Source organism: Oratosquilla oratoria, chromosome 5 (assembly GCF_046742065.1).
Source record: "Oratosquilla oratoria isolate Oo_2021 chromosome 5, ASM4674206v1, whole genome shotgun sequence".
Lineage (NCBI taxonomy): Eukaryota > Metazoa > Arthropoda > Malacostraca > Stomatopoda > Squillidae > Oratosquilla > Oratosquilla oratoria.
In genome coordinates, this window is record NC_134781.1 from 4,503,981 (window position 1) to 4,526,647 (window position 22,667).

Here is a 22,667-nt window from a genome sequence, read left to right on the forward strand (position 1 = left end):
TGCGGCCGAAACCGTCACCTTTGCCCGAAGTACAAGCGCTTTGCGGACTGTTGGGGCAGGAAAGTAACTGTCATTGCTGGGAATTAAAGAGGAGCGTGGGATTCGAACGCGAGACCAGCACGTTTCAGTTGACGGTACTTGGCAGTGCACCTGCTGCCGCCGTCCAAGAGAGCGGTGTCCACAACTGACAGAAATGATGTTATGGGAACAGACGGAGGAGACTCCACACGTCAGAAGAGTGTCAGGAAACAAACACATTTTCCCCCATAGAAATGCATCAGCTACTGCAGTGTTCCTCAACATTTTCCGACCATAAGAGGAGGAAGTGTATCAACCCTTGACTAACTGTGGTTAATATCTATAATTATTTTTAGAAGGACAAAGCTTTATACATATATACATATATATATATATATATATATATATATATATATATATATATATATATATATATATATATATATATATATATATATATATATATTTGTATTCCTCAAAACTAAAACCAACTGCCATCTTTGTTGGTGAAATAAATGAGAAAACATGAGATTGAGGAAAGAGCCTGGGGAGACTCAAAGTGCTATTTAACCGCCATGCATTCAGCTCTTTCCTTCCAGCACCTGCTAAATTTGATTTCAGCACCCCCAGGCGATGCGAGCACCTCAGGTTAAGAAATGCCAAACTACTAATATACACTTGAGGATGAGAGAGCCTAAGGCAAAACACTAAACGAATCTAATTGTATTGGTAGATGGAAAAGGAGGTGGGATTTCACAGGCATACGGTCTTCCCTGTATATCACACACGCAGACACACACACACACACACACACACACACACACACACACACACACACACACACACACACACACACACACACACACACGTGGCGCGGTTGGTAGAGTCCCAGACTGTCATTATGGTGGTACCGGCGGTACCTGGTTCGAATCCTGCCCAGGGCTGAAATTATTTCAGTATCGCTGCGCTTCGAGTCGTTACTCCAACTCTCGTGAGCGGGGAGTTGGGTGTGTGTGTGCGTGTAAGGTCATAGCATTACCCACAGATCGGTCATACGAGCTCTGAGCTCTCTTCCGGGAGGGAAATAGCTGTCGATCACGAGTCCAACACGTGATCTAAAGACCCAGGTAAAAAAAGGTAAATCACGTACACACACGCACGTACGCGCGCACACACACATATACGTACAGACACACACACACACACAAGCATACAGACACACATACACAGACACACACATCCAGACACGCACATAGAAAAATGATTAAAATTTGAGTTGTTGACTCTAGAACAAAGAAAATAAAGGAGGGATTTGTTGACTATCTACAGAATTATGAAAGGCATGGAAGTCCTAGATAGAGAAGACTTACTAAATTGGGATATGAGAAACACAAGAGGACATGGAAAGCTCAAAAAGGACAATTATAGAAGATACCTGAAAAAGCACAGCTTTCCCCACAGAGTGGTGGATGTATGAAACGTATTATACTAAAGAACAGTGTGTGCAAAAACAATACAAGAATTTAAGAGCAAACTAGATATGGAGAGATACAAAGACGGGACACCACGAGCATAGCTCCCCTTCCCGTAAGATACAACTAGGTAAACACACACACACACACACACACACACACACACACACACACACACACACACACACACACACACACACACACACACACACACACACACACACACACACACACATACACATAAGTTAGATGAGAAAGTGGTGTGTGCAAAAACAATACATGAATTTAAAAATAGTTTAGATAAAATGAGATATGAAGACGGGACCCTACGAGCATAGCTCCCCTGCCCGTAAAATACAACTAGGTAAATACATACACACACACACACTTGATAACTATTTATAGAATCATGAAAGGCATATAAACTATTGATAGAGAGGATCTAAAAAATGGGATAGTAGAGATACAAGAGGACACGGAAAGAAAATCAAGAAAGACAGTTATAGAAGAGACCTGAAAAAGAACAGCTTTCCCCACAGGACAATAGACGTTTGGAGCAAGTTAGATGAGAATGTGGTGTGTGCAAAAACGATACACGAATTTAAAAACAGTCTAGATAAAACGAGATATAAATACAAGACACTACGAGCATAGCTCCCCTTCCCATAAAATACAACTAGGTAAATATAACTAAGTAAATACACACACACACACACATTTCTACTCCCATAATAGAAAATAAGTTTATTTCTCCGAGCAATTAGGGACTGCAGTACTAATTATGTAGATGTTATAGACGAATAATGGCAGCACTCCCAAGATGTGTTAGCGGAAATTCAGATTCCCGGAATTTGTCATCTCATAATACAAGAAAAAAGGAAAACGTGTAATAAATATATAAGCAAATTGAATAGAATAAAAAAAACGAGAAAAAGAAGAGAAGGATAGGCTGGTATTATCTACAAAACTCCGGATAAAGGAAGAGTCTCACGTACAGTATGTGAAAGGTCACGACGACTATAGCAGTGGGCCTTTAAGTAGACACCAAAGGTTAAAGTATAAGGCCTCATATATTAAAAATATTATGAGAATGGAATTTTTTAAAATATGTAAATACAGGTAAAACGTAAAATACACACTTTGTTCTATGTAAATATAAATCAACCAAATTCATTAAGATTTTTTTCCTAAATGATGCTTCCCTCTGGATGCAGTCCACTCTGCACGCCGCTGACCTCCTGTTTCTCATGTTAAACGGCGTCAACCGAAAATATAGATAAAACAAACAAACAAACAAACAAATAAATAAATAAATAAATCTGTGAAAACGCGATCGACCTATAGATGCGCATGCGCGCATTCGCAATGGCATATAAGACAATAACGCGTGATAACTCTCCATGATAAAACCATCCACCACAATGACTGGGCCAAGCTGGATGAGTTCATTGTATTTGAAACCGACTGATTAAGGAGAATATGTCTAGAAGCAACTGTTATTCAAAGGTCAAATTCAGTCAATAACTGTCTAAAAATAGTCTGCCAGAAGTAGTTTTCAAGGTACTCTAGTATAGTGGTTCGACATAAGTTCAACGAAATTGGTATCTGGTCCTGATGGTCAAATGTTTAAAATTTGCGAAATCACTCCTTCTATATCACTTAAATTCTGTGTCATGCATCCTTTTCGTGCTATGCTTGTGCAGTTTCCGCAATTTTCTCACTGGCAAGTATTCAAAGCACATTTTCATTTTGTCTTTTTGACATTCCATATATCCGATACGGATAGTTTCGTTTAGAACCATATTCATCTACCAATGATTCAAGCCCCGGTTTATTATTATTATTCTGAAACTATTTAGCATAAACTAATAAGGATCATTTCAGTGCAAGTTACTCGGCGGCTTTTTTCCATTTTACTTATTGTAGTCTCATTATAGGCTATCCTTCGCAATGACTTCCCAACTACCTTCACTGTACTTTATCTTGATTTGTCATAAGTTTCAAGTATTAAAATATTTTTGTGCCTTTTGACTTTTCTATGAGACCTACCTGTCACACATCTTCCTTGATGTAGCTCACTGCCTAACATTCAAATCAGGTACTTATATCTGGTGAGTCATTCAAATCAATCCAATTCAACAATTGCCTTTGTATAAATTTAATTTTTGAATCCCATATATGTGTTCCATCCACATCCAATGAGTTTTTGTCTTTTTATTTCTATTCTTAGATTACATACTTCCATACATAATTTACCAAAATTACGTAATTGCTCAGTAAACACGATTAGATTCAGCTTACCTGTTAGAATTCGTAAACCCTCATTCATGCCATTATGCCATTCTTCAGTACTAACATACTATTGTTGCCATTCCAAGTAATAAACCCAGTGTATTTAATATTCATAAGGGTAAAATTAAAGTTGCTCCCTGTTTTATTTTCTTTTATCGCAAATAAAAGAAAACGTGTTTTCAGTAATTGTTGTTGCTATGTCGAGCAAATTATATCTTATCACGTACGCTGACGTACGAGTAAGCTTCTCACAACTGTCTAAAGAAGAAAAGAATAGAAACACATTCACGCGAGTCACGAGGGAACTGCAAGATACATTGTACCTGTACTGAGAACTACAAGCATTTACGGCTTCGAAGATGAAGGGAAAAGTTCAGACCGGTAAGCAATGGTATAAAAATAATTGTACCCAGGTTTAAGGTGATTTTCTAGTGACTAGGTTGTGTGTGTACCTTTGCTGATGTGTAAGGTTTATACATTCCGCTGACGAGCACGCTGCTCATGTTAGGTAGACAATTAGGATTTATTGTATTGACTGGAACCCTTTTTGATGTGTTTATTTGGCTACATCGAATATATTTCATAATGTTGCACAATTTAAAATTATGTTTAAAGCATAACTACTCGTATAGTTCAGCGGACGTGGTATGTAAAGCATAACTACTCGTATAGTTCAGCGGACGTGGTATATTGATATTCTGGTCTTGAGTACAGGAAAGGAAGATTTGTTTGGCAATTGTCCAGTAACCGTACCGGTACCGGGTAAATTATGTAATAATAGTCGAGGAGGCACGTGCTTAAAATTAAAAACCAATAAGTTTGTATCCGCCTCTGAATGCAAATGCTACATAGATGCCATCAATACATGTAATACAATATATTTCTTCATTTTAGGGGCCCTGTTAACACAAATTAGAAATTTCATATATGAAAAGTGTAAATTAGCTTGTATGTAAATTGTATCTGTTAGTAGTATGGAAAAAGTACCGTCAGATTGCAGCGGTTACTGCGGCAATACACTGCCCAAAATCTCACCGCCTGTTGCTTGCATGGGTTCATTTCCATCTACCGAAGTTCCTGGGGGCATGTGCAGCCTGACTGCCCGCCCGGTATGTCAACAACTGACTGGATTCCAGCGCCCAATGTCCTTGTGTCGACTGGGTTTTAGTTAGGGTTCCTCGCAGTCTTTTTCTTCTTCTTTCCTTTATCAAATGTTGATATTAATTTAAGGAGGCGTTTGACTGCATATCGCCGGGTTTGGGGGGCGGTTATTCTGGGATCTGCGGCTCTGGGATTCCCGCGAGGATTTTGACCTGGAGTCTATCTGCGAAGTGGGGAGCATGCGTGTTCTGTTTCTTTAATGGTAATTCAAGAGTTAGACAGGGCTGCGTCCTCGCCGAACACTTTTCAATACCTGCATGGCTTGGGTATTAAGCAGGACTGTCAAATCATTGCGTAACATCCATCGGTAACGCTAGGTCGTTGCCGATGATGCTCTACTTATTGCTGAGACGTTGAAGGTCCTGGAGGTAGCTCCTGACTCACTGCACCGGAAGGGGAGACCACTAGGACTCACCTATTTTTATTATAATTATTTAGTCAGCCTTGTGGGCGGCATGTCCAGACTAGAATCGCCCCCCCCCTCTAAATGTGCCGCCCCAGGGCAAATGCCTACCCCCCCCCCCATGTGAGGGCCCCGGCCACACATACCTTGGTATAGTAGCGCATAACAATGGCAGGTCATGCCAGGAAGTGCTTAGAAGGATTGGTATGACCCATAGTGTTATGGGGGCAGAGTATATGGCGTTGCCGATATTAATGCAAGAGAACTAAGACTTGCTTCACGGCTGAGACGTGGAAAATAGTCTCGACGTCTTTGCCTTCAAATAAATGTGGAATATCGCTGGAATCACTGTGTATGAAACCAGCATCATTCGTGAACGTCAACTCTTCAAATATTGCGTTTCTGTGGGTACTGAAACGTATCATGGGTGATTGAGATACTGGAGGTGTGGTGCCATTCTTCGCTTCACGCAAAGCCCTCTCTACAATAACGTGCACACCAACACCATCCGAATAATCAACCCGACTTAAAGCGCACGCATAATTATATACACGGCATGATGTTGTAGTGAGCAGCACGGGCCGCCGGTGTTAGGGTACCAAGGTCGTGTGTACGGTGTGTCTCTCACGATGTGAAAGCGTTAGAAAGGACAGTAAGCGGAACTATAAAAGTGATCAGTACTCTTTTTCATGAGTTCAGCACATTACTATATACGGTAGGTAATCTAAGAATTACATATGCAGGAACATTATGCTCCACCGAAGACTTATGCTTCCAGTTTGTACCGAAAGAATCACGAGTTTGTTCCAGCACTGTGGTCTGTGTTTCCCTCAACTGATACCACATGGAGTTGCTTCGTGGTCTCTTTAGAGCCCCAGCTGCAACTGCGTGAGACCTTTCCTTCCTCCGCATACCAACGGGACTCGACACCCAGTTCAGGATCTCATTTCAGCCCTGTAGCTGAAGGTTCTGCAGTAGCGCGTGTATGGAGGTCAAGAGGTGAATGTTGCCTCTGGGCTTTGGATACTTCGGACTGTCTGTGGTGGAATTTGACCCCGTGTACGCCATCACAGGATCAGGTCGAGAGACGAGGAAGGGCATGCTCCAAAGACTTTACCCTGGATCGTGGTGGCTTCGGCCCAAAGCGTGGAGGAGGAGTCAGTACTATCTTTGACCGATGGCTCGGCCAGCCGCCACGGAGGCAATTTCTGTTGTTCGTGGTCTAAAGTCTACTGAATCTTAAGTTTGATAGACAACACTGCCCAGCCGCGTCAAAGCTTGTATCGTTTCCTCTACTTCAGGTGTTCTTAAAGTACATACATATACCAAGGCTTTTTCCCCCTTACAAGGGAGGTAGCCAAAAAGAAAAAGGCATAAAACCATTCCCACCCATTCCATCCCTAAATACACTCCACCCCCTCCACCCTCCACCCTCCCTCTTATCTTAGCACCTCCTGGATGACGGGTCATCCCTGCATCTTGTCCACTGCCCTGGGTCAGAGACAGTGTCGCAAGACACAGCACATCCACAGCAAGGCAACTTCATTAAATCGGTGACCCTGCCTCTCCATCCCCCCATGCAGAAAAGGAGAACACGGGGAGAAATCCCTTCGGGCTGCATCATATTTTTCTCACACATACTTCACCCCCCATCCCCCACCCATTCCACCTCATGCATCACAGCATCATCCATATACAACCCTTCTCCATTCACCCGTCTTCTGTCCTCTCCCGTCCTTCCTCAACAGACATTCCCCTCTTCCCTAAAGCCCCATTCACCCCATCCATCCATCTCATCCTAGGACGCCCCCTCATGTTCACTCCCCCCACATCTGCCTTCCATACCTCTTTTACTAGTCTTTCTTCACTCATTCTTTCCAGGTGTCCAAACCATCCTAATACTCTTTCATCAACCCTATCTCCCAACTCCCTTACCACCCCTGTTCTTCTCCTTACCTCCTCATTTCTCACTCTATCCAGCCTAGTAACCCCCATCATACTTCTCAGACACCTCATCTCAAACACATTCAAACTCCTCTCTTCCTTTCTTATGTTCCATGTCTCTACCCCATACAGTCCTGTTGGCACAATCACTCCTTCATACATTCTCCTCTTAGCAGCCATTTCCAAATGTCTATTCCTCATTACACTTTTTAATCCACCAAGGCATTTACTCGCTTCTCTCAATCTACATTCTACCTCCACCACTCCACCCTTTCCTGCCACATTTGCACCCAAGTATCTAAAACTATCCACTTCCTCCAGTCGCTCTCCCTTAATGCTCACTTCCAGAGTGCTGCCACTTTCACCCCTTGTACATCTCATCACCTTACTTTTACCCACATTTATCTTCAATTTTCTTCTTTTACAGACTCTCCCAAACTCTGTCACCAACTTCCTCAATTCCTCCTCTGATCCTGCTACAAGTGCAGTGTCGTCCACAAACAATAGCTGGCTCACCTCCCACTTTTCTCCATTTTCTTTAACCGTCTTCAACCCCTGACCCACCACCCTTGCATTTACCTCTCGCACTACCCCATCCATGTATAAATTGAACAGCCAGGGTGACATAACACATCCCTGACGAAGTTCCACCTTTACCTTGAACCACTGACTCTCTCCATTTCTAATCCTGACACATGCTCTACTACTCTCATAAAAACTCTTGAAAGCTCCTAGAAGCTTTCCTCCTATCCTGTATATCCGCAAAACCTCCCACAGTGCCTTCCTGTCTACCATGTCATAAGCCTTTTCCAGATCCATAAAAGACCAAAAAACATCCTTACCTTTTCCTATAGCTTTCTCACATATCTGTCATACCACAAAAATCTGATCTACACAACCTCTACCCGTCCTAAATCCACACTGTTCCTCACCAATTACTCCCTCTGTTCCTCTCCTAATCCTCTCAATCAAGATCCTCCCATAAGCCTTCCCAACTACACTTAAACTAATCCCTCTGAAACTACTACACTCGCACTTGTCCCCTTTTCCCTTATAAAGTGGAACTATACAGGCACTCCTCCAGTCCTCGAGCACTCTACCCTCTCTCCAGCAAACATTAAATAACCTCACCAGCCAGTCCACCATCACTGTACCTCCTTTTTTTAGACATTCTGCATGGCATCCATCCAGACCAGGTGCCTTACCTGCTTTCATAATCTTAACAACTGCCTTCACTTCATCCTTCCTTCTTTCTCCTTCATTTTCCTCACTCATCATGGCCATTTTCTTAGCTCTTCCCACTGCAACCATCTTTCCCTCCCTACCCTCCTTCACATTTAGCAACTCCCTAAAATACCATGCCCATCTTCCCCTTACTGCCTTCTCTTCCATTATTATCTCTCCATCTGCACCTTTTACCTTTTCTTCTCTACTTGATTTGCCTCCTCTTCCTCTCTTAATTTCTTTCCAAAACATCTTTTTATTACTTTCAAAATTTTCTGTCATACTCTTACCCCACTTCACATCTGCTCTCCTCTTTGCCTCCTTTACCTTGTACTTTACTTCTCTTTTCTTTTCTTTGTACCTCTCATATGACTCCCTCGTCCTATTTTGTAACCAATCTGTGAAAGCTCGCTTCTTCTCTTCTACAACCTTCTTTGTTTCCTCATCCCACCATTCACTACCCTTCCTTCTATTTCCTCCTGTCCTTCTTGTTCCACACACCATTCTTGCACACTTTGTGACTCCCTCCTTGAACCATCCCCATTCCTCCTCCACACCTAGCTCTACTCTATCCTTCACTCCCTCCCACTCCTCCTTCAGCTTCTTCTTGTTATCCTTCTCCTTTTCCTTTTCATTTAAAGAGTTCACTCTAAGCACCTCCCTACATTTTGGCCTTTTCCACTTTCTCCATCTATCCTCCACTTTCAACTTACGTTCTAACCAAAAAATGATCTGATATTCTCCCACTCTCTCCCCTTAGAACATGTACATCCTTAACACTTCCTATTATAATCCTATCTACCACTACATAGTCCGTTAAGGCTCTATCTACCACCCTTCCCTCCACCACCCTCTCCCATGTGTACTTATGCTTGACTCTCTTCCGAAACACTATTTGCTATCATCGTCGGGGGCATTGGCTGCATGTTGTTTTGGCAAAGTAGCATGCAGTTGATACCTTAGGGCCTATATGGGGCGCCCCTATGGACCAGAGCCACACATCATTTTGTCTGTGATAGAGGAAGACTGCTCACAGAGAAATTATGAAACTTTCATTACTGCTACTGTCCCTCCGTTATGCTGTCCCCCAACCCCTTGTTACTGTCCTGTACCATTTCTCTGAATTTCGTTTCCTTGTTTCGCCTACCCTGTGGTGGGGGGAAAAGAATACTGCCACCAAGTTTTTCCACTTGGATCGTAAGAGGCGAGAAAAACGGGACAGGGATTGGGACCAGGCATCCTTCTCTCAGTAGCCCCACAGGGGCCATTTAAAAAAAAAAAAAAAAAAAAAAAAAAAAAAAAAAAAAAAAAAAAAAGTTCCTAAAGTAGTGCCTCAATCCAGGGGGTATTAAAACTGGTTCTTGGGGATATCGAAAAAGAGCATCCTGAAAAGTATTTAATTAATTTACTCTCTCTCTCTCTCTCTCTCTCTCTATATATATATATATATATATATATATATATATATACATATATACAGTCGAACCTCGAAAGCCCGGACTAATTGGGGGGAAGGGTGGTCCGGTCATGCCAAACGTCCGGTCATCGAAAATATCGCCCTAATACCCGCAGATTTTCATAGCGGTATACGTATAGGTAATGTATGATAGTGCATAGAAACAAATAAGAATAATACTCTAACACTAATAATAACAATACTGTAATAATAATGCTATAATACTAATAATTCTGTAATAATAATTGTAATACAGGCATGTAAATATACTTTATACACAGTGTACTGTACTCTATATTTTATTACGTACACTGTAAATATCGGAAGGTATGCACGCGGGACAGTGGTGGCGGCCAGGGTTGCCGCGTTTTCTACACTGCCGTGTAGAATGGGAGTGTTGCCATACTGGGGCATACATTTTTCTCCGGCGTGTGCAGACTTTCATAGCAAGATATACTTGTCAAACTTTGACAAAATATTGGTTCGTTTTTTTTTTATTCTTGAATGTATATAAGGCCCCCATGCCCTAACATATTCAGTAAGATATATATATATATATATATATATATATATATATATATAATATATATATATATATATTTATTATCGCTAAAAGCTGAAACTTTAGCGTAGAATTTTTTTCTACACAGTAAAAACGTATCTTTTGGGGTATAATATTTTATAAGTAACACAATTACCAATAAAAGTCATATTTTGATGTACCATTTATTATTTGATAACTAGTTCTATGATTTTTAAACAAAAGTTTGAGTTTTTGAATGTTTTTAACAGCCCGCTGATATGTAGAAAAAATTTCCTCATGTCCTTGTGCAGTTGCCACATGCCGCTATTTTACTACGTTTTGGTACAAAATTCTACGAAACGGCAGCCCTGGTGGCGGCTTGACTGGGCCGGGTTTGAGTACACGTGTACGGCCGTCGCTGCCACCTACCGGACAAATAGGGAACTTTGCTTGAAAAGTCCGCCCTTTGTTCATTTCGACCGGTCATACGAGGGTCCGGGCATTCGGGGTCCGGGCTTTCGAGGTTCGACTGTATATATATATATATATATATATATATATATATATATATATATATATATATATATATATATATATATATATATATATAAACGAGTCTATGCAATTCAGCTGTTTGTTTATAGCCGTGCTGTTTGTTCTTATCTACCGAAAATTAAAAGCTGAAAGTTGGGAGTAGCAGGCTGATATTAGAGAGGTGGTATTAAGTTGACTTGGACTTGAACTGGGGTATCGGGACTGAAAAATTTAGGAACCACTTCTGTACTTGATAGCTCACGCATGCATGATCACATTAACTCACCCTGATTGGGAGGGCTTTAATGAAGAATGTGCAAGGGAAGGTTGTTATGGTGGGTGATATTGGTAGGTCGGATGAAGCAGGTCTATGCCCCTTTCAAGGAGAGCAGGCTACAGCCTAAAATCGTTCAGGGGCTTAGCTGACCGCGACAGGCACATGTCTGGATGAATGAGGGTTTTATCCTCTTGCAGGGGCGTAGGTATGCTGCGAAGAAGTGCCCTATCTTGCAGGACGTGAAAGACCTTTGTCGAGAAGTTGGCCACTAATTGGGAGCATCTGTTGCCTCATCAGGAAATTCCACATAACATGTGTGGGGTTAGATACTGTTTACAAGCAGTTTTAGGACGAGGTTGAGAATTATTTATGTCCCTGAGCTTGGCAATGGACATATTGCTGGAGGCCTTCTTCTCATTAGAGGAGATTTAAGCCCTGGTTACTGGTACTAGTCACTATCTTGGCTGAACTGTCACCTTGAAGGTGCTGAAAGGTATCTTTCACAGTGCTTGGAGGCACTACACCTGATATACTGGACTGTTGCCATTACAGTCAACTTTTAATATGGTTGTCACCAGGTTATATGTATTTGCTTTGTTAGGGTATTGGCTGCATGTTATTGTGGCAGAGTAGCATGCAGTTGGTACTTTAGGGTCTATATGGGGCGCCCCTATGGACCAGAGCCACGCATCATTTTGTCTATGATAGAAGAAAACTCTGTTCATAGAGAAATGATGATACTTTTATACTACGACTGTCCCTCTGTTACGCTGTCCCCCAACCCCTTGTTGCTGTCCTGTACCATTTCTCTGAGTATTCATTTTCTGTTTTCACTGACCCTGTGGTGGGGGAAGAGAATGCTACCACTACGTCTTTCTACTTGAGTCGTAAAAGGCGACAAAAAATGGGACGGGGATGGGATTAGGAGTCCTACTACCTGTAGCACCCGAAAGGGGACATTCCTAAAAAGAAAAGAAAAGACATAAGAGGGTCTGGGAGTTTTCAAACCAATACCCTAAGGTTTGGGTCTTTCAATGTGCGTGGATGTAGTACAGATGAGAGTAAAAGGGAAAAGATAGGCAGTTTGTTTATGAGAAGAAAGATGGATGTGTTGGCTTTGAGTGAAACTAAAATGAAAGGAAAGGGCAACTTTGATTTTGGGAGTGTAGCTGGGAGGTACTCAGGAGTGAAGAGGGGACGTGGGAGAGAAGGGGTGGCTATACTAGTAAGTGAAGAGATAAGCGGGTAGTGGAGTGGAAGGAGGTTTCATCAAGGTTGATGTGGATGAAGGTAAAGCTGGGAAAGGAGATGTGGGTTTTTGTAAGTGCGTATGGACCTGGTAGTGAGGAGTGTAGAGGAAAGGGAGGCTTTTTGGGTAGATATAAATGAGTGCATAGAGGGATTAGGGAGAAATGTCAATGTAGTTGTATTGGGAGACCTTAATGCTAGGGTAGGAAATGAACCAATAGACAGTGTGATTGGGAAGTATGGAGTTCCAGGTAAAAATCGTAGTGGAGAAATGATGGTGGAGATGTGTCTTGAAAGAGAGTTGATGATAGCAAATACAGTGTTTAAGAAGAAAGTCAAGCATAAGTACACATGGGAGAGAGTGGTGGATGGAGGGGTGGCAGATAGAGCGTTAATGGACTATATAGTGGTGACCAGGAGTATGGTAGGAAGAGTTAAGGATGTACATGTTTATAATATCCTGTTAATCCCAAAAAGCTCCTAACCTTGTCTACATTGGTCGGAACTGGAAAATTCTTGACAGCGTCAACCTTTGATTTACTGTACTCAGTCCGTGTCTGTCTATCTTATGTCCTAAGTAAATGACACTGTCTTGCAAGAACTTACATTTTTCAAGTTTTACTTTTAACCCAGCTTCTCCTAGTCTTGAGAATATCAAATCTAATTTCTTAAAGTGCTCCACTGCAGTCTGAGAAACTATTAAAATGTCATCTAGAAATACACTGGCAGTGTTTCCTAACAATCCATCTAGAATAGTATTCATTAATCTCATGTAAGTTAATGGACTATTACATAACCCAAATGGCATTCTCTTGAACTCATAATGTCCTGTTGTAGTAGAAAATGCTGTGAACTCTCTTGAATCTTCATGCAATTCTATTTGCCAAAAAGCTGATTTGATATCTATAGTACTAAAATATCTATTCTCAGTTCCCAAACTTCTCAAAATGTCACCAATAATGGGTAATGGTAACCTGTCACGAATGGTGTGCTTATTCAGTTCCCTGTAATCAATAACTGGTCGCATAGTCCCATCAGACTTTGGTACTAAGATCAACGGAAAATTCCACTCACTTTTACTATGTTCAATAATATCCTGTGATAACATTTCAGTGATGAGTTTATCTACTACAGCTAATTTAGAGTGAGGAACTCTGTAGGCTGGTATGTAGATAGGTTGTGTTCCTGGTTTTAACTTAATGTGATGTTTTAAAACAGTTGTTTTGCCTAAGGCGTCCCCCGGCAAAGCAATTGCTTTTTTTATGTTTCATAAGCAAAGCAAATAAAGCTTCATCCAACTCAGGGCAATTAGTTGATTGTAATAATTCTTTATATCTATTTCTTAAGTCTATGCCTTCTTGTACTGAACAAATTGATGAAGTTGGTAATTCTATCTCCTCACTATTCTCATTTAAAATCTTAATAGGTTTAGTACACACCTGAATACATCCTATTTGTGTACCTTTCTTTAAAACTATCTCTTTATTCATAGTATTAATTACTAATACTTCTACTCTGTTCTTATTTGTCTTATAAATCCCTGAGTCCCACTTCAATCCTTTAAGTTTAACTGATTCTGGGACTGTAATTACTTCAGAGTCTACATTGATTCCTTTCAAACACACTTCAACCTTATTAATTGACATGGGATGTAACAATGTCGACCTTGTCAATCCGCAATCTGCAATTCTCAAGGCATCTGTGGTTGATAATTTAGTAATCTCTGGGATTTCCTGAACTTCTGAGTTGGGTTCACAAATTGTTTTACTTTCTGTAGGGTTGGACCGCTCGGCCTCGCTATCTAGGATAGAAATGTTATCTAAGGATTCATTGATTCCTGTCACTGGTCTTAAGTCTGGTTGATTTAAGAATGGGATTAACTGTGACTTCACTAAAATTCCTAAGTCAGCAGGACAAATTACCATGTTTTCTTTTCTCATAGTTGCAAATCCTATCAATAAATCTCCTGGAAAAACAGACTCTTCTACCACTATCACTGGGATGTACAATTGTTCATTTGTATATAAGGCAACTTCTAGCTCAATCTTACCTAATGTTTTTAACTGATTTCCAGTTACACCTTGCAATGTGTAACGGATTGGTTCCAACATTTTCACTCCTGGGTTCAACTGGTTTAAAACTTTACTAGTAATTACATTAACTACAGGCCCTGTATCAATAAAAATTTGAATAGGCTTATTGAACACTTTACCCGCAATGAGAGGTCCTACAGAAGTTTTACCAACAGTAATTATCAGTTTGTCAGTTTCTTTCATCTCCCTTGCATTCCCATATTTAACACAATACCGTCTATCGGTATATATATGGGGAGGTCTGAAATGGTTTATTCTGTGTCTGGGGGTTTTCCTCTTAGCCCTGGGGGTACCCGAAAATTCCGGCATTCATGAGTTCTGTGTCCGATTATATTATGGTAAATACAGAATGGAGGGTTCCTACATTGATACTCATTGTGACCTTCGTATTTGCAATTTCTGCAAATAATCCCATAAAAACATTCTTGTGCCTTGTGTCCCCATGCATTACAATTAAAACATAGGATTCTGGTATCCCTATCCCTAGATGGACTTCTAGCATGCCGCCTATGTCCTACTTCTGTTTTCTTAAACTCTCTAGAGTTCCTATATTGGCTATGTTGATTTATAGGCATTACATATGGGTTTATTGTTCTGGTCTCACTGTATCCTTGAAGATAATCTACTTCTCCTAAACAGATATTTGATTTTAAATCTTTGTACAGCCTTTCTGCTGTTAAGTCATCAGAATTCTTTGCCAATAAGCTAAATGTAATCAATTTGATTACCTGTGAGATTTTCATCTTCTCACTAGATCTTTCTATCCAGTCTGAATCTTTCAAGATAGAATTCATGTCTTTTGACCATCTATCTAATCTAGCTAAGTACTCTGTGTCAATTTCACTTGTCCTAACTTCCTTAATCATTTTTACCAATGATCTAATAGGATCCTGATCACATTTGGACATGAAATGTTTAAGAAAGGCTGTTTTGTAATTATCATATTGATTAATTGCTTCCATTTGCTGGAAGTTAATGACAAACCTCGCCCTTCCATGCTCTGGATCTATATTCTCCTTGAGAATCTCAATCTTACGATTCTCATTTGTAATTTTTTTTACTAACTATAAGAGTGTCAATGAGGTTCAGGAACTTGTTTACACCATATGTGTTAGACTCTCCTGTGAATTTTGGAATATTTGTATTTGATGTGTGAATTTCGTGTCTCAACACGTTAGAATTCTGAGGGGTACTCATACTTATTACTAATACCTTGCTTTAGCCTGGCTGCTTGCGATGTCGCTTCGTGATGTCAATGTCTGGTTTGACGTCCTTCTACGGTCTTGTCATTCGTCAACGACGTTGTTCCTCCTCCATCACACACTCTGCCTTGAAGACCGCCTTGTAGATGATGATCACCTTGAAGAATCTTGAAGAATGCTTGTTCCCAACGTAGCAGTTACTTGAAGTTGTAGATTTCTCTCGTAGTCGTCTTGGTTGTCTTGTTCCCGTAGACTTCTTGCGCCACTTCTCTTCGGAGATGTTTAACGCTCAGTTCATCCCACCGCTGCCACCACTTTCACCACCCCTTGTCACCACTGTCAGTTCTCGATGTTTACACTTAAATTTGACTTGTAATATCACTCGTCTCAAGGCCCCTTGCCTTCTTTTTCCTGTAGTCTCACTATTTTCTAGGCCCCGTGCCTAGTTCTCTCGTCCTTTGGGTTAATAAAAGGGTGGTGAATTTTCTTTCTTCTTTCACTGTAATTTCACCTTCTGCTTACACTCGGGATCTCTTTCTCTCGTCTCTACATCGTCTTCTGATCCTCTCTTGATCCTCTCTCGATCCTCTCTCTACACCCTCTGACGAGATCCCGTATCCTACGCTAAGCTACCTTCGTCTGACGTCACTAATTTTTCTAAACCAATCTCCGGTGACTTCTCAAATAAATGTCACTCCTTATGGGCGTGACTTTGAATTCATGCACCAATAGTTTTTTTCCTCCTTCTCCACCTTGCACCAATCCGGAAAGCCATTACAATGCCACTAGCGATATTGTTTACCTCAGCATTAGTCAAACGAAGCTAACCTGCGCTTACAGAGTTTGATTACATCATCGATTATAAAACAGTCACCACCGTCGGTGTGTTTACATAGACATAGCGTCACCTCATGTTTTCAAAACAACAGGCGAGCAGGCAGGCTCATTTACATTCGTACAACTACCGGCCTCTTACATGTTCTAAGGGGAGAGAGTGGGGGAATATCAGATGATTTTCTGGTGGAAGGTAAAATGAGAGTGGAGAATAGGTGGAGAAAGAGGAAAAGGGCAGAAGGTAGGGAGGTACTTGGAGTGAACTGCTTAAATGAGGAAAAAAAGGAGAGTGAGTTTAAAAAGAAACTGAAAGAGGAGTGGGAGGGAGTAAAGGATAGAGTAGAATAGGAGTGGAGGAGGAATGGGGATGGTTCAAGGAGGGAGTCATAAGGTGTGTAAAGATGGTGTGTGGAACAAGGAGGGTAGGAGGAAAAAGAAGGAAGGGTAGTGAGTGGTGGGATGAGGAAGCAAAGAAATGTGTAGAAGAGAAGGAGCAGGCATTCATAGATTGGCTGCAAATTAGGACGAGGGAATCGTATGAGAGGTACAAAGTAAAGAGAAGGGAAGCTAAGCATAAGATAAAGGAAGCAAAGAGGAGAGCAGATGTGAAATGGGGTAAGAGTATGACAGAAAATTTTGAAAGCAATAAAAAGATGTTTTGGAAGGAAATTAAAAGAGAAAGAGGAGGCGAATCAAGTAGAGAAGAAAAGGTAAAAGGTGCAGATGGAGAGATGATAATGGAAGAGAAGGCAGTGAGAAGGTGGGCAGAGTATTTTAGGGAGTTGCTAAATGTGGAGGATAGGGAGGGAAAGGTAGTTGCAGTGGGAAGTGCTAAGAAAATGAGTGATGAGTGAGGAAAATGGAGGAGTAATAGGGAAGGATGAAGTGAAAGCAGCTGTTAAGATGATGAGAGCAGGTAAGGCACCTGGTCTGGATGGATGCACTTTACAAGGGAAAGGGGGACAAATGTGAGTGTAGTAGTTTCAGAGGGATCAGCTTGTTGAGTGTAGTTGGGAAGGCTTTTGGGAGGGTCTTGATTGAGAGGATTAGGAGAGGAACAGAGGGAGTAATTGGTGAGGAACAGTGAGGGTTTAGGACGGGTAGGGGTTGTGTAGATCAGATTTTTGTGGTAAGACAGATATGTGAGAAAGCTATAGGAAAAGGTAAGGATGTTTTTTGGACTTGTGGATCTGGAAAAGGCTTATGACATGGTAGACAGGAAGGCACTGTGGGAGGTACTGCAGATAAATGGGATAGGAGGAAAGCTGTTAAGAGCAGTTAAGAGTTTTTACGAGAGTAGTAGAACTTTTATACTACGACTGTCCCTCCGTTATGCTGTCCCCCAACCCCTTGCTGCTGTCCTGCACCATTTCTCTGAGTATTCATTTTCTGTGGTGGGGGAATTCCCTGTGGTGGGGGAAAAGAATACTGCCACCAAGTAATTCCACTTGGATCGTAGGAGGCGAGAAGAAAGGGACGGGGATTGGAACTAGGCATCCTTCTCCTTGTAGCCCCACAGGGGACATTCCTAAATGAAAAAGTAAAGGCATAAGAGGGTCTGGGAGTTTTCCGACCAGCACCCTAAGGTTTGGGTCTTTTAATGTGCGTGGATGTGGTACAGATGAGAGTAAAAGGGAAGAGATAGGTAGTATGTTTGTGAGAAGAAAGATGGATGTGTTGGCTTTGAGTGAAACTAAGTTGAAAGGGAAGGGTGAGTGTAAGTTTGGGAGTGTAAGTGGGAGGTTATCAGGAGTGAAGAGGGGGTGAGGGAGGGAAGGGGTGGCTATTCTAGTAAGTGAAGAGATAGGTAAACGTGTAGTGGAGTGGAAGGAGGTTTCCTCAAGGATAATGTGGATGAAGGTGAAACTGGGAAAGGAGATGTGGGTCTTTGTAAGTGCATATGGGCCTGACATTGAGAAGAGTGTAGAAGAAAGGGAGGCCTTTTGGATAGATTTAAATGAATGCATAGAGGATTTAGGGAGAAATGTCAATGTAATAGTACTGGGAGACCTTAATGCTAGGGTAGGAAATGGCCCAATTGCTGGAGTGGTTGGGAAATGTGGAGTTCCAGGAAAGAATCGTAGTGGAGAGTTGATGGTGGAAATGTGTCTAGAAAGAGAGTTGATGATAGCAAATACAGTGTTTCAGAAGAAAGTCAAGCATAAGTACACATGGGAGAGGGTGGTGGATAGAAGGGTGGTAGATAGAGCATTGATGGATTATGTAGTGGTAAATAGGATTATGATAGGAAGAGTTAAGGATGTACATGTGCTAAGGGGAGAGGGTGGGGGAATATCAGATAATTTTTTGGTGGAAGGTAAGTTGAGAATGGAGGATAGATGGAGAAAGAGGAAAGGGACAAAAGGTAGGGAGGTGCTTAGAGTGAACTCTTTAAATGAAAAGGAAAAGGAGAAGGAGTACAAGAAGAAGCTGAAGGAGGAGTGGGAGGGAGTGAAGGAGAGAGTGGAGCTAGGTGTGGAGGAGGAATGGGGATGGTTCAAGGAGGGAGTCACAAAGTGTGCAAGGATGGTGTGTGGAACAAGAAGGACAGGAGGAAATAGAAGGAAGGGTAGTGAATGGTGGGATTAGGAAACAAAGAAGGTTGTAGAAGAAAAGAAGCGAGCTTTCACAGATTGGTTACAAAATAGGACGAGGGAGTCATATGAGAGGTACAAAGAAAAGAAAAGAGAAGTAAAGCAAAAGGTAAAGGAGGCAAAGAGGAGAGCAGATGTGAAGTGGGGTAAGAGTATGAGAGAGAATTTTGAAAGTAATAAAAAGGTGTTTTGGAAAGAAATTAAGAGAGGAAGAGGAGGTGAATCAAGTAGAGAAGAAAAGGTAAAAAGTGCAGATGGAGAGATGATAATGGAAGAGAAGGCAGTAAGAGGAAGATGGGCAAAATATTTTAGAGAGTTGCTAAATGTGAAGGAGGATAGGGAGGGAAAGATAGTTGCAGTGGGAAATGCTAAGAAAATGAGAGTGATGAGTGAGGAAAATGGAGGAGAAATAAGGAAGGATGAAGTGAAGTCAGTTATTAAGATGATGAAAGCAGGTAAGGCACCTGGTCTGGATGGATGCCATGTAGAATGTCTAAAAAAAGGAGGTACAGTGATGGACTGGCAGGTGAGGTTATTTAATGTTTGTTGGAGAGAGGGTAGAGTGCCGGAGGACTGGAGGAGTGCCTGTATAGTTCCACTTTACAAAGGAAAAGGGGACAAGTGTGAATGTAGTAGTTTCAGAGGGATTAGTTTGTTAAGTGCAGTTGGGAAGGCTTATGGGAGGATCGTGATTGAGAGGATTAGGAGAGGAACAGAGGGAGTAATTGGTGAGGAACAGTGTGGATTTAGGACGGGTAGAGGTTGTGTAGATCAGATCTTTGTGGTAAGACAGATATGTGATAAAGCTATAGGAAAGGGGAAAGATGTTTTTTGGTCTTTTATGGATCTGGAAAAGGCTTACAATAGGGTAGACAGAAAGGTATTGTGGGAGGTTATGCAGATATATGGGATAGGAGGAAAGCTCCTAGAAGCTGTCAAGAGTTTTTATGAGAGTAGTAGAGCTTGTGTCAGGATTAGAAATGGAGAGAGTCATTGGTTCGAGGTAAAGGTGGGACTTCGTCAAGGATACGTTATGTCACCCTGGCTGTTCAACGTATACATGGATGGGGTAGTGCGAGAGGTAAATGCAAGGGTAGTGGGTCAGGGATTGGAGATGGTTAAAGAAAATGGAGAAAAGTGGGAGATGAGCCAGCTGTTGTTTGTGGACGACACTGCGCTTGTGGCAGGATCGGAGGAGGGACTGAGGAAGTTGGTGACAGAGTTTGGGAGAGTATGTGATAGAAGAAAGCTGAAGATAAATGTGGGTAAAAGTAAGGTGATGAGATGTACAAGGGGTGAAAGTGGCAGCACTCTGGAAGTGAGCATTAAGGGAGAGCGACTGGAGGAAGTGGATAGTTTTAGATACTTGGGTGCAAATGTGGCAGGAAAAGGTGGAGTGAAGGTGGAGGTAGAATGTAGATTGAGAGAAGCGAGTAAATGCCTTGGTGGATTGAAGAGTGTAATGAGCAATAGACATTTGGTAATGGAGGCTAAGAGGAGACTGTATTAAGGAGTGATTGTGCCAACAGCACTGTATGGGGCAGAAACATGGAACATAAGAGAGGAAGAGAGAAGGAGTTTGAATGTGTTTGAGATGAGGTGTCTGAGAAGTATGATGGGGGTTACTAGGCTAGATAGAGTGAGAAATGAGGAGGTGAGGAGGAGAACAGGGATGGAAAGGGGGTTGGGAGATAGGGTTGATGAAAGAGTATTGGGATGGTTTGGACACATGGAAACAATGAGTGAAGAAAGACTAGTATAAGAGGTATGGAAGGCAGATGTGGAGGGAGTGAACATGAAGGGACGTCCTAGGATGAGGTGGATGGATGGGGTGGAGGGGGCTTTGGGGAAGAGGGGAATGTCTGTTGAGGAAGGACAGGAGAGGACAGAAGACAGGGGTGAATGGAGAATGGTTGTATATGGATGATGCTGTGATGCATGAGGTGGAATGGGCGGGTGGATGGGGGGTGAGGTAGTATGTGTGAGCAAAATTTGACACAACCCGAAGTGATTTCTCCCCGTGTTCTCCTTTTCTGCATGGGGGAACGGAGAGGGGTGGTCGCTGATTTAATGAAGCGGCCTTGCTGTGGATGTGCTGTGTCTTGCGACACTGCTTCTGACCCAGGGCAGTGGACAGGGTGCAGGGATGACCCGTCATCCAGGAGGTGCTAAGATAAGAGGGAGGGTGGAGGGGTGTGGAATGTATTCAGGGATGGAATAGGTGGGAATGATTTTATGCCTTTTCCTTTTTGGCTACCTCCCTTGTAAGGGGGAAAAAGCCTTGGTATATGTATGTATGTATGTATGTAGTAGAGCTTGTGTTAGGATTAGAAATGGAGAGAGTGAATGGTTTGAGGTAAAGGTGGGACTTCGTCAGGGATGTGTTATGTTGTCCTGGCTGTTCAATCTTTACATGGATGGGGTGGTGTGAGAGGTGAATGCAAGGGTAGTAGGTCAGGGGTTGGAGTTGATTAAAGAAAATGGAGAAAAAGTGGGAGGTGAGCCAGCTGTTGTTTGCTGATGACACTGCACTTGTAGCAGAATCAGAGGAGGGATTGAGGAAGTTAGTGACAGTATGAGAAGGTGTGTGAAAGAAGGAAGCTGAAGATAAATGTGGGTAAAAGTAAGGCGATGAGATGTACAAGGGGAGAGAGTGACAGCAGGCTGGAGGTGAGCATTAAGAGTGAGAGACTGGAGGAAGTGGATAGTTTTAGATACTTGGGTGCGAATGTGACAGGAAAGGGAGGAGTGGGGGTGGAGGTAGAATGTAGATTGAGAGAAGTAAATGCCTTGGTGGATTAAAAAGTGTAATGAGAAATAGACATCTGGGAATGGATGCTAAGAGGTTATATGAAGGAGTGATTGTGCCAACAGCACTGTATGGGGCATAAACATGGAACATAAGAGAGGAAGACAGGAGTTTGAATGTGTTTGAGATGAAATGTCTAAGAAGTATGATAGGGGATACTAGGCTGGATAGAGTGAGAAATGAGGAGGTGAGGAGGAGAACAGGGGTGGAAAGGGAACTGGGAGATAGGGTTGATGAAAGGGTATTAGGATTGTTTGGACACATGTAAAGAATGAGTGAAGAAATATTAGTAAAAGAAGTGTGGAAGGCAGAGGTGGAAGGAGTGAATATGAGGGGGTGTCCAAGGATGGATGGATGGATGGGGTGAAAGGGGCATTACAAAAGAGGGGAATGTCTGTTGAGGAAGGACGGGATAGGACAGAAGATAGGGGTGAATGGAGAGGGGTTGTGTATAGATGATGCTGTGATGCATGAGGGGGAGTGGGTGGAGGATGGGGTGTGAGGAAGTATGTATGAGGATTTTTTTTTTTTTTTACACAGCCCAAAGGGATTTCTCCCCGTCTTCTCCTTTTCTGCATGAGGG

The 22,667-nt window shown here is 42.0% G+C and overlaps 1 protein-coding gene across 1 annotated transcript in view; it reads left to right on the forward strand.

The window, feature by feature from the left end:
• Positions 1-3,987: 3,987 nt before the first annotated feature.
• LOC143025344 (N-acetyltaurine hydrolase) overlaps positions 3,988-22,667 on the forward strand; it is a 66,823-nt gene continuing 48,143 nt past the window's right edge. Inside the window, exon 1 of the mRNA XM_076184846.1 lies at positions 3,988-4,163. Within this exon, the coding sequence (XP_076040961.1) occupies positions 4,142-4,163 (22 nt within the window). The 5' untranslated portion in view covers positions 3,988-4,141. The remainder of the gene's footprint in view (positions 4,164-22,667) is intronic.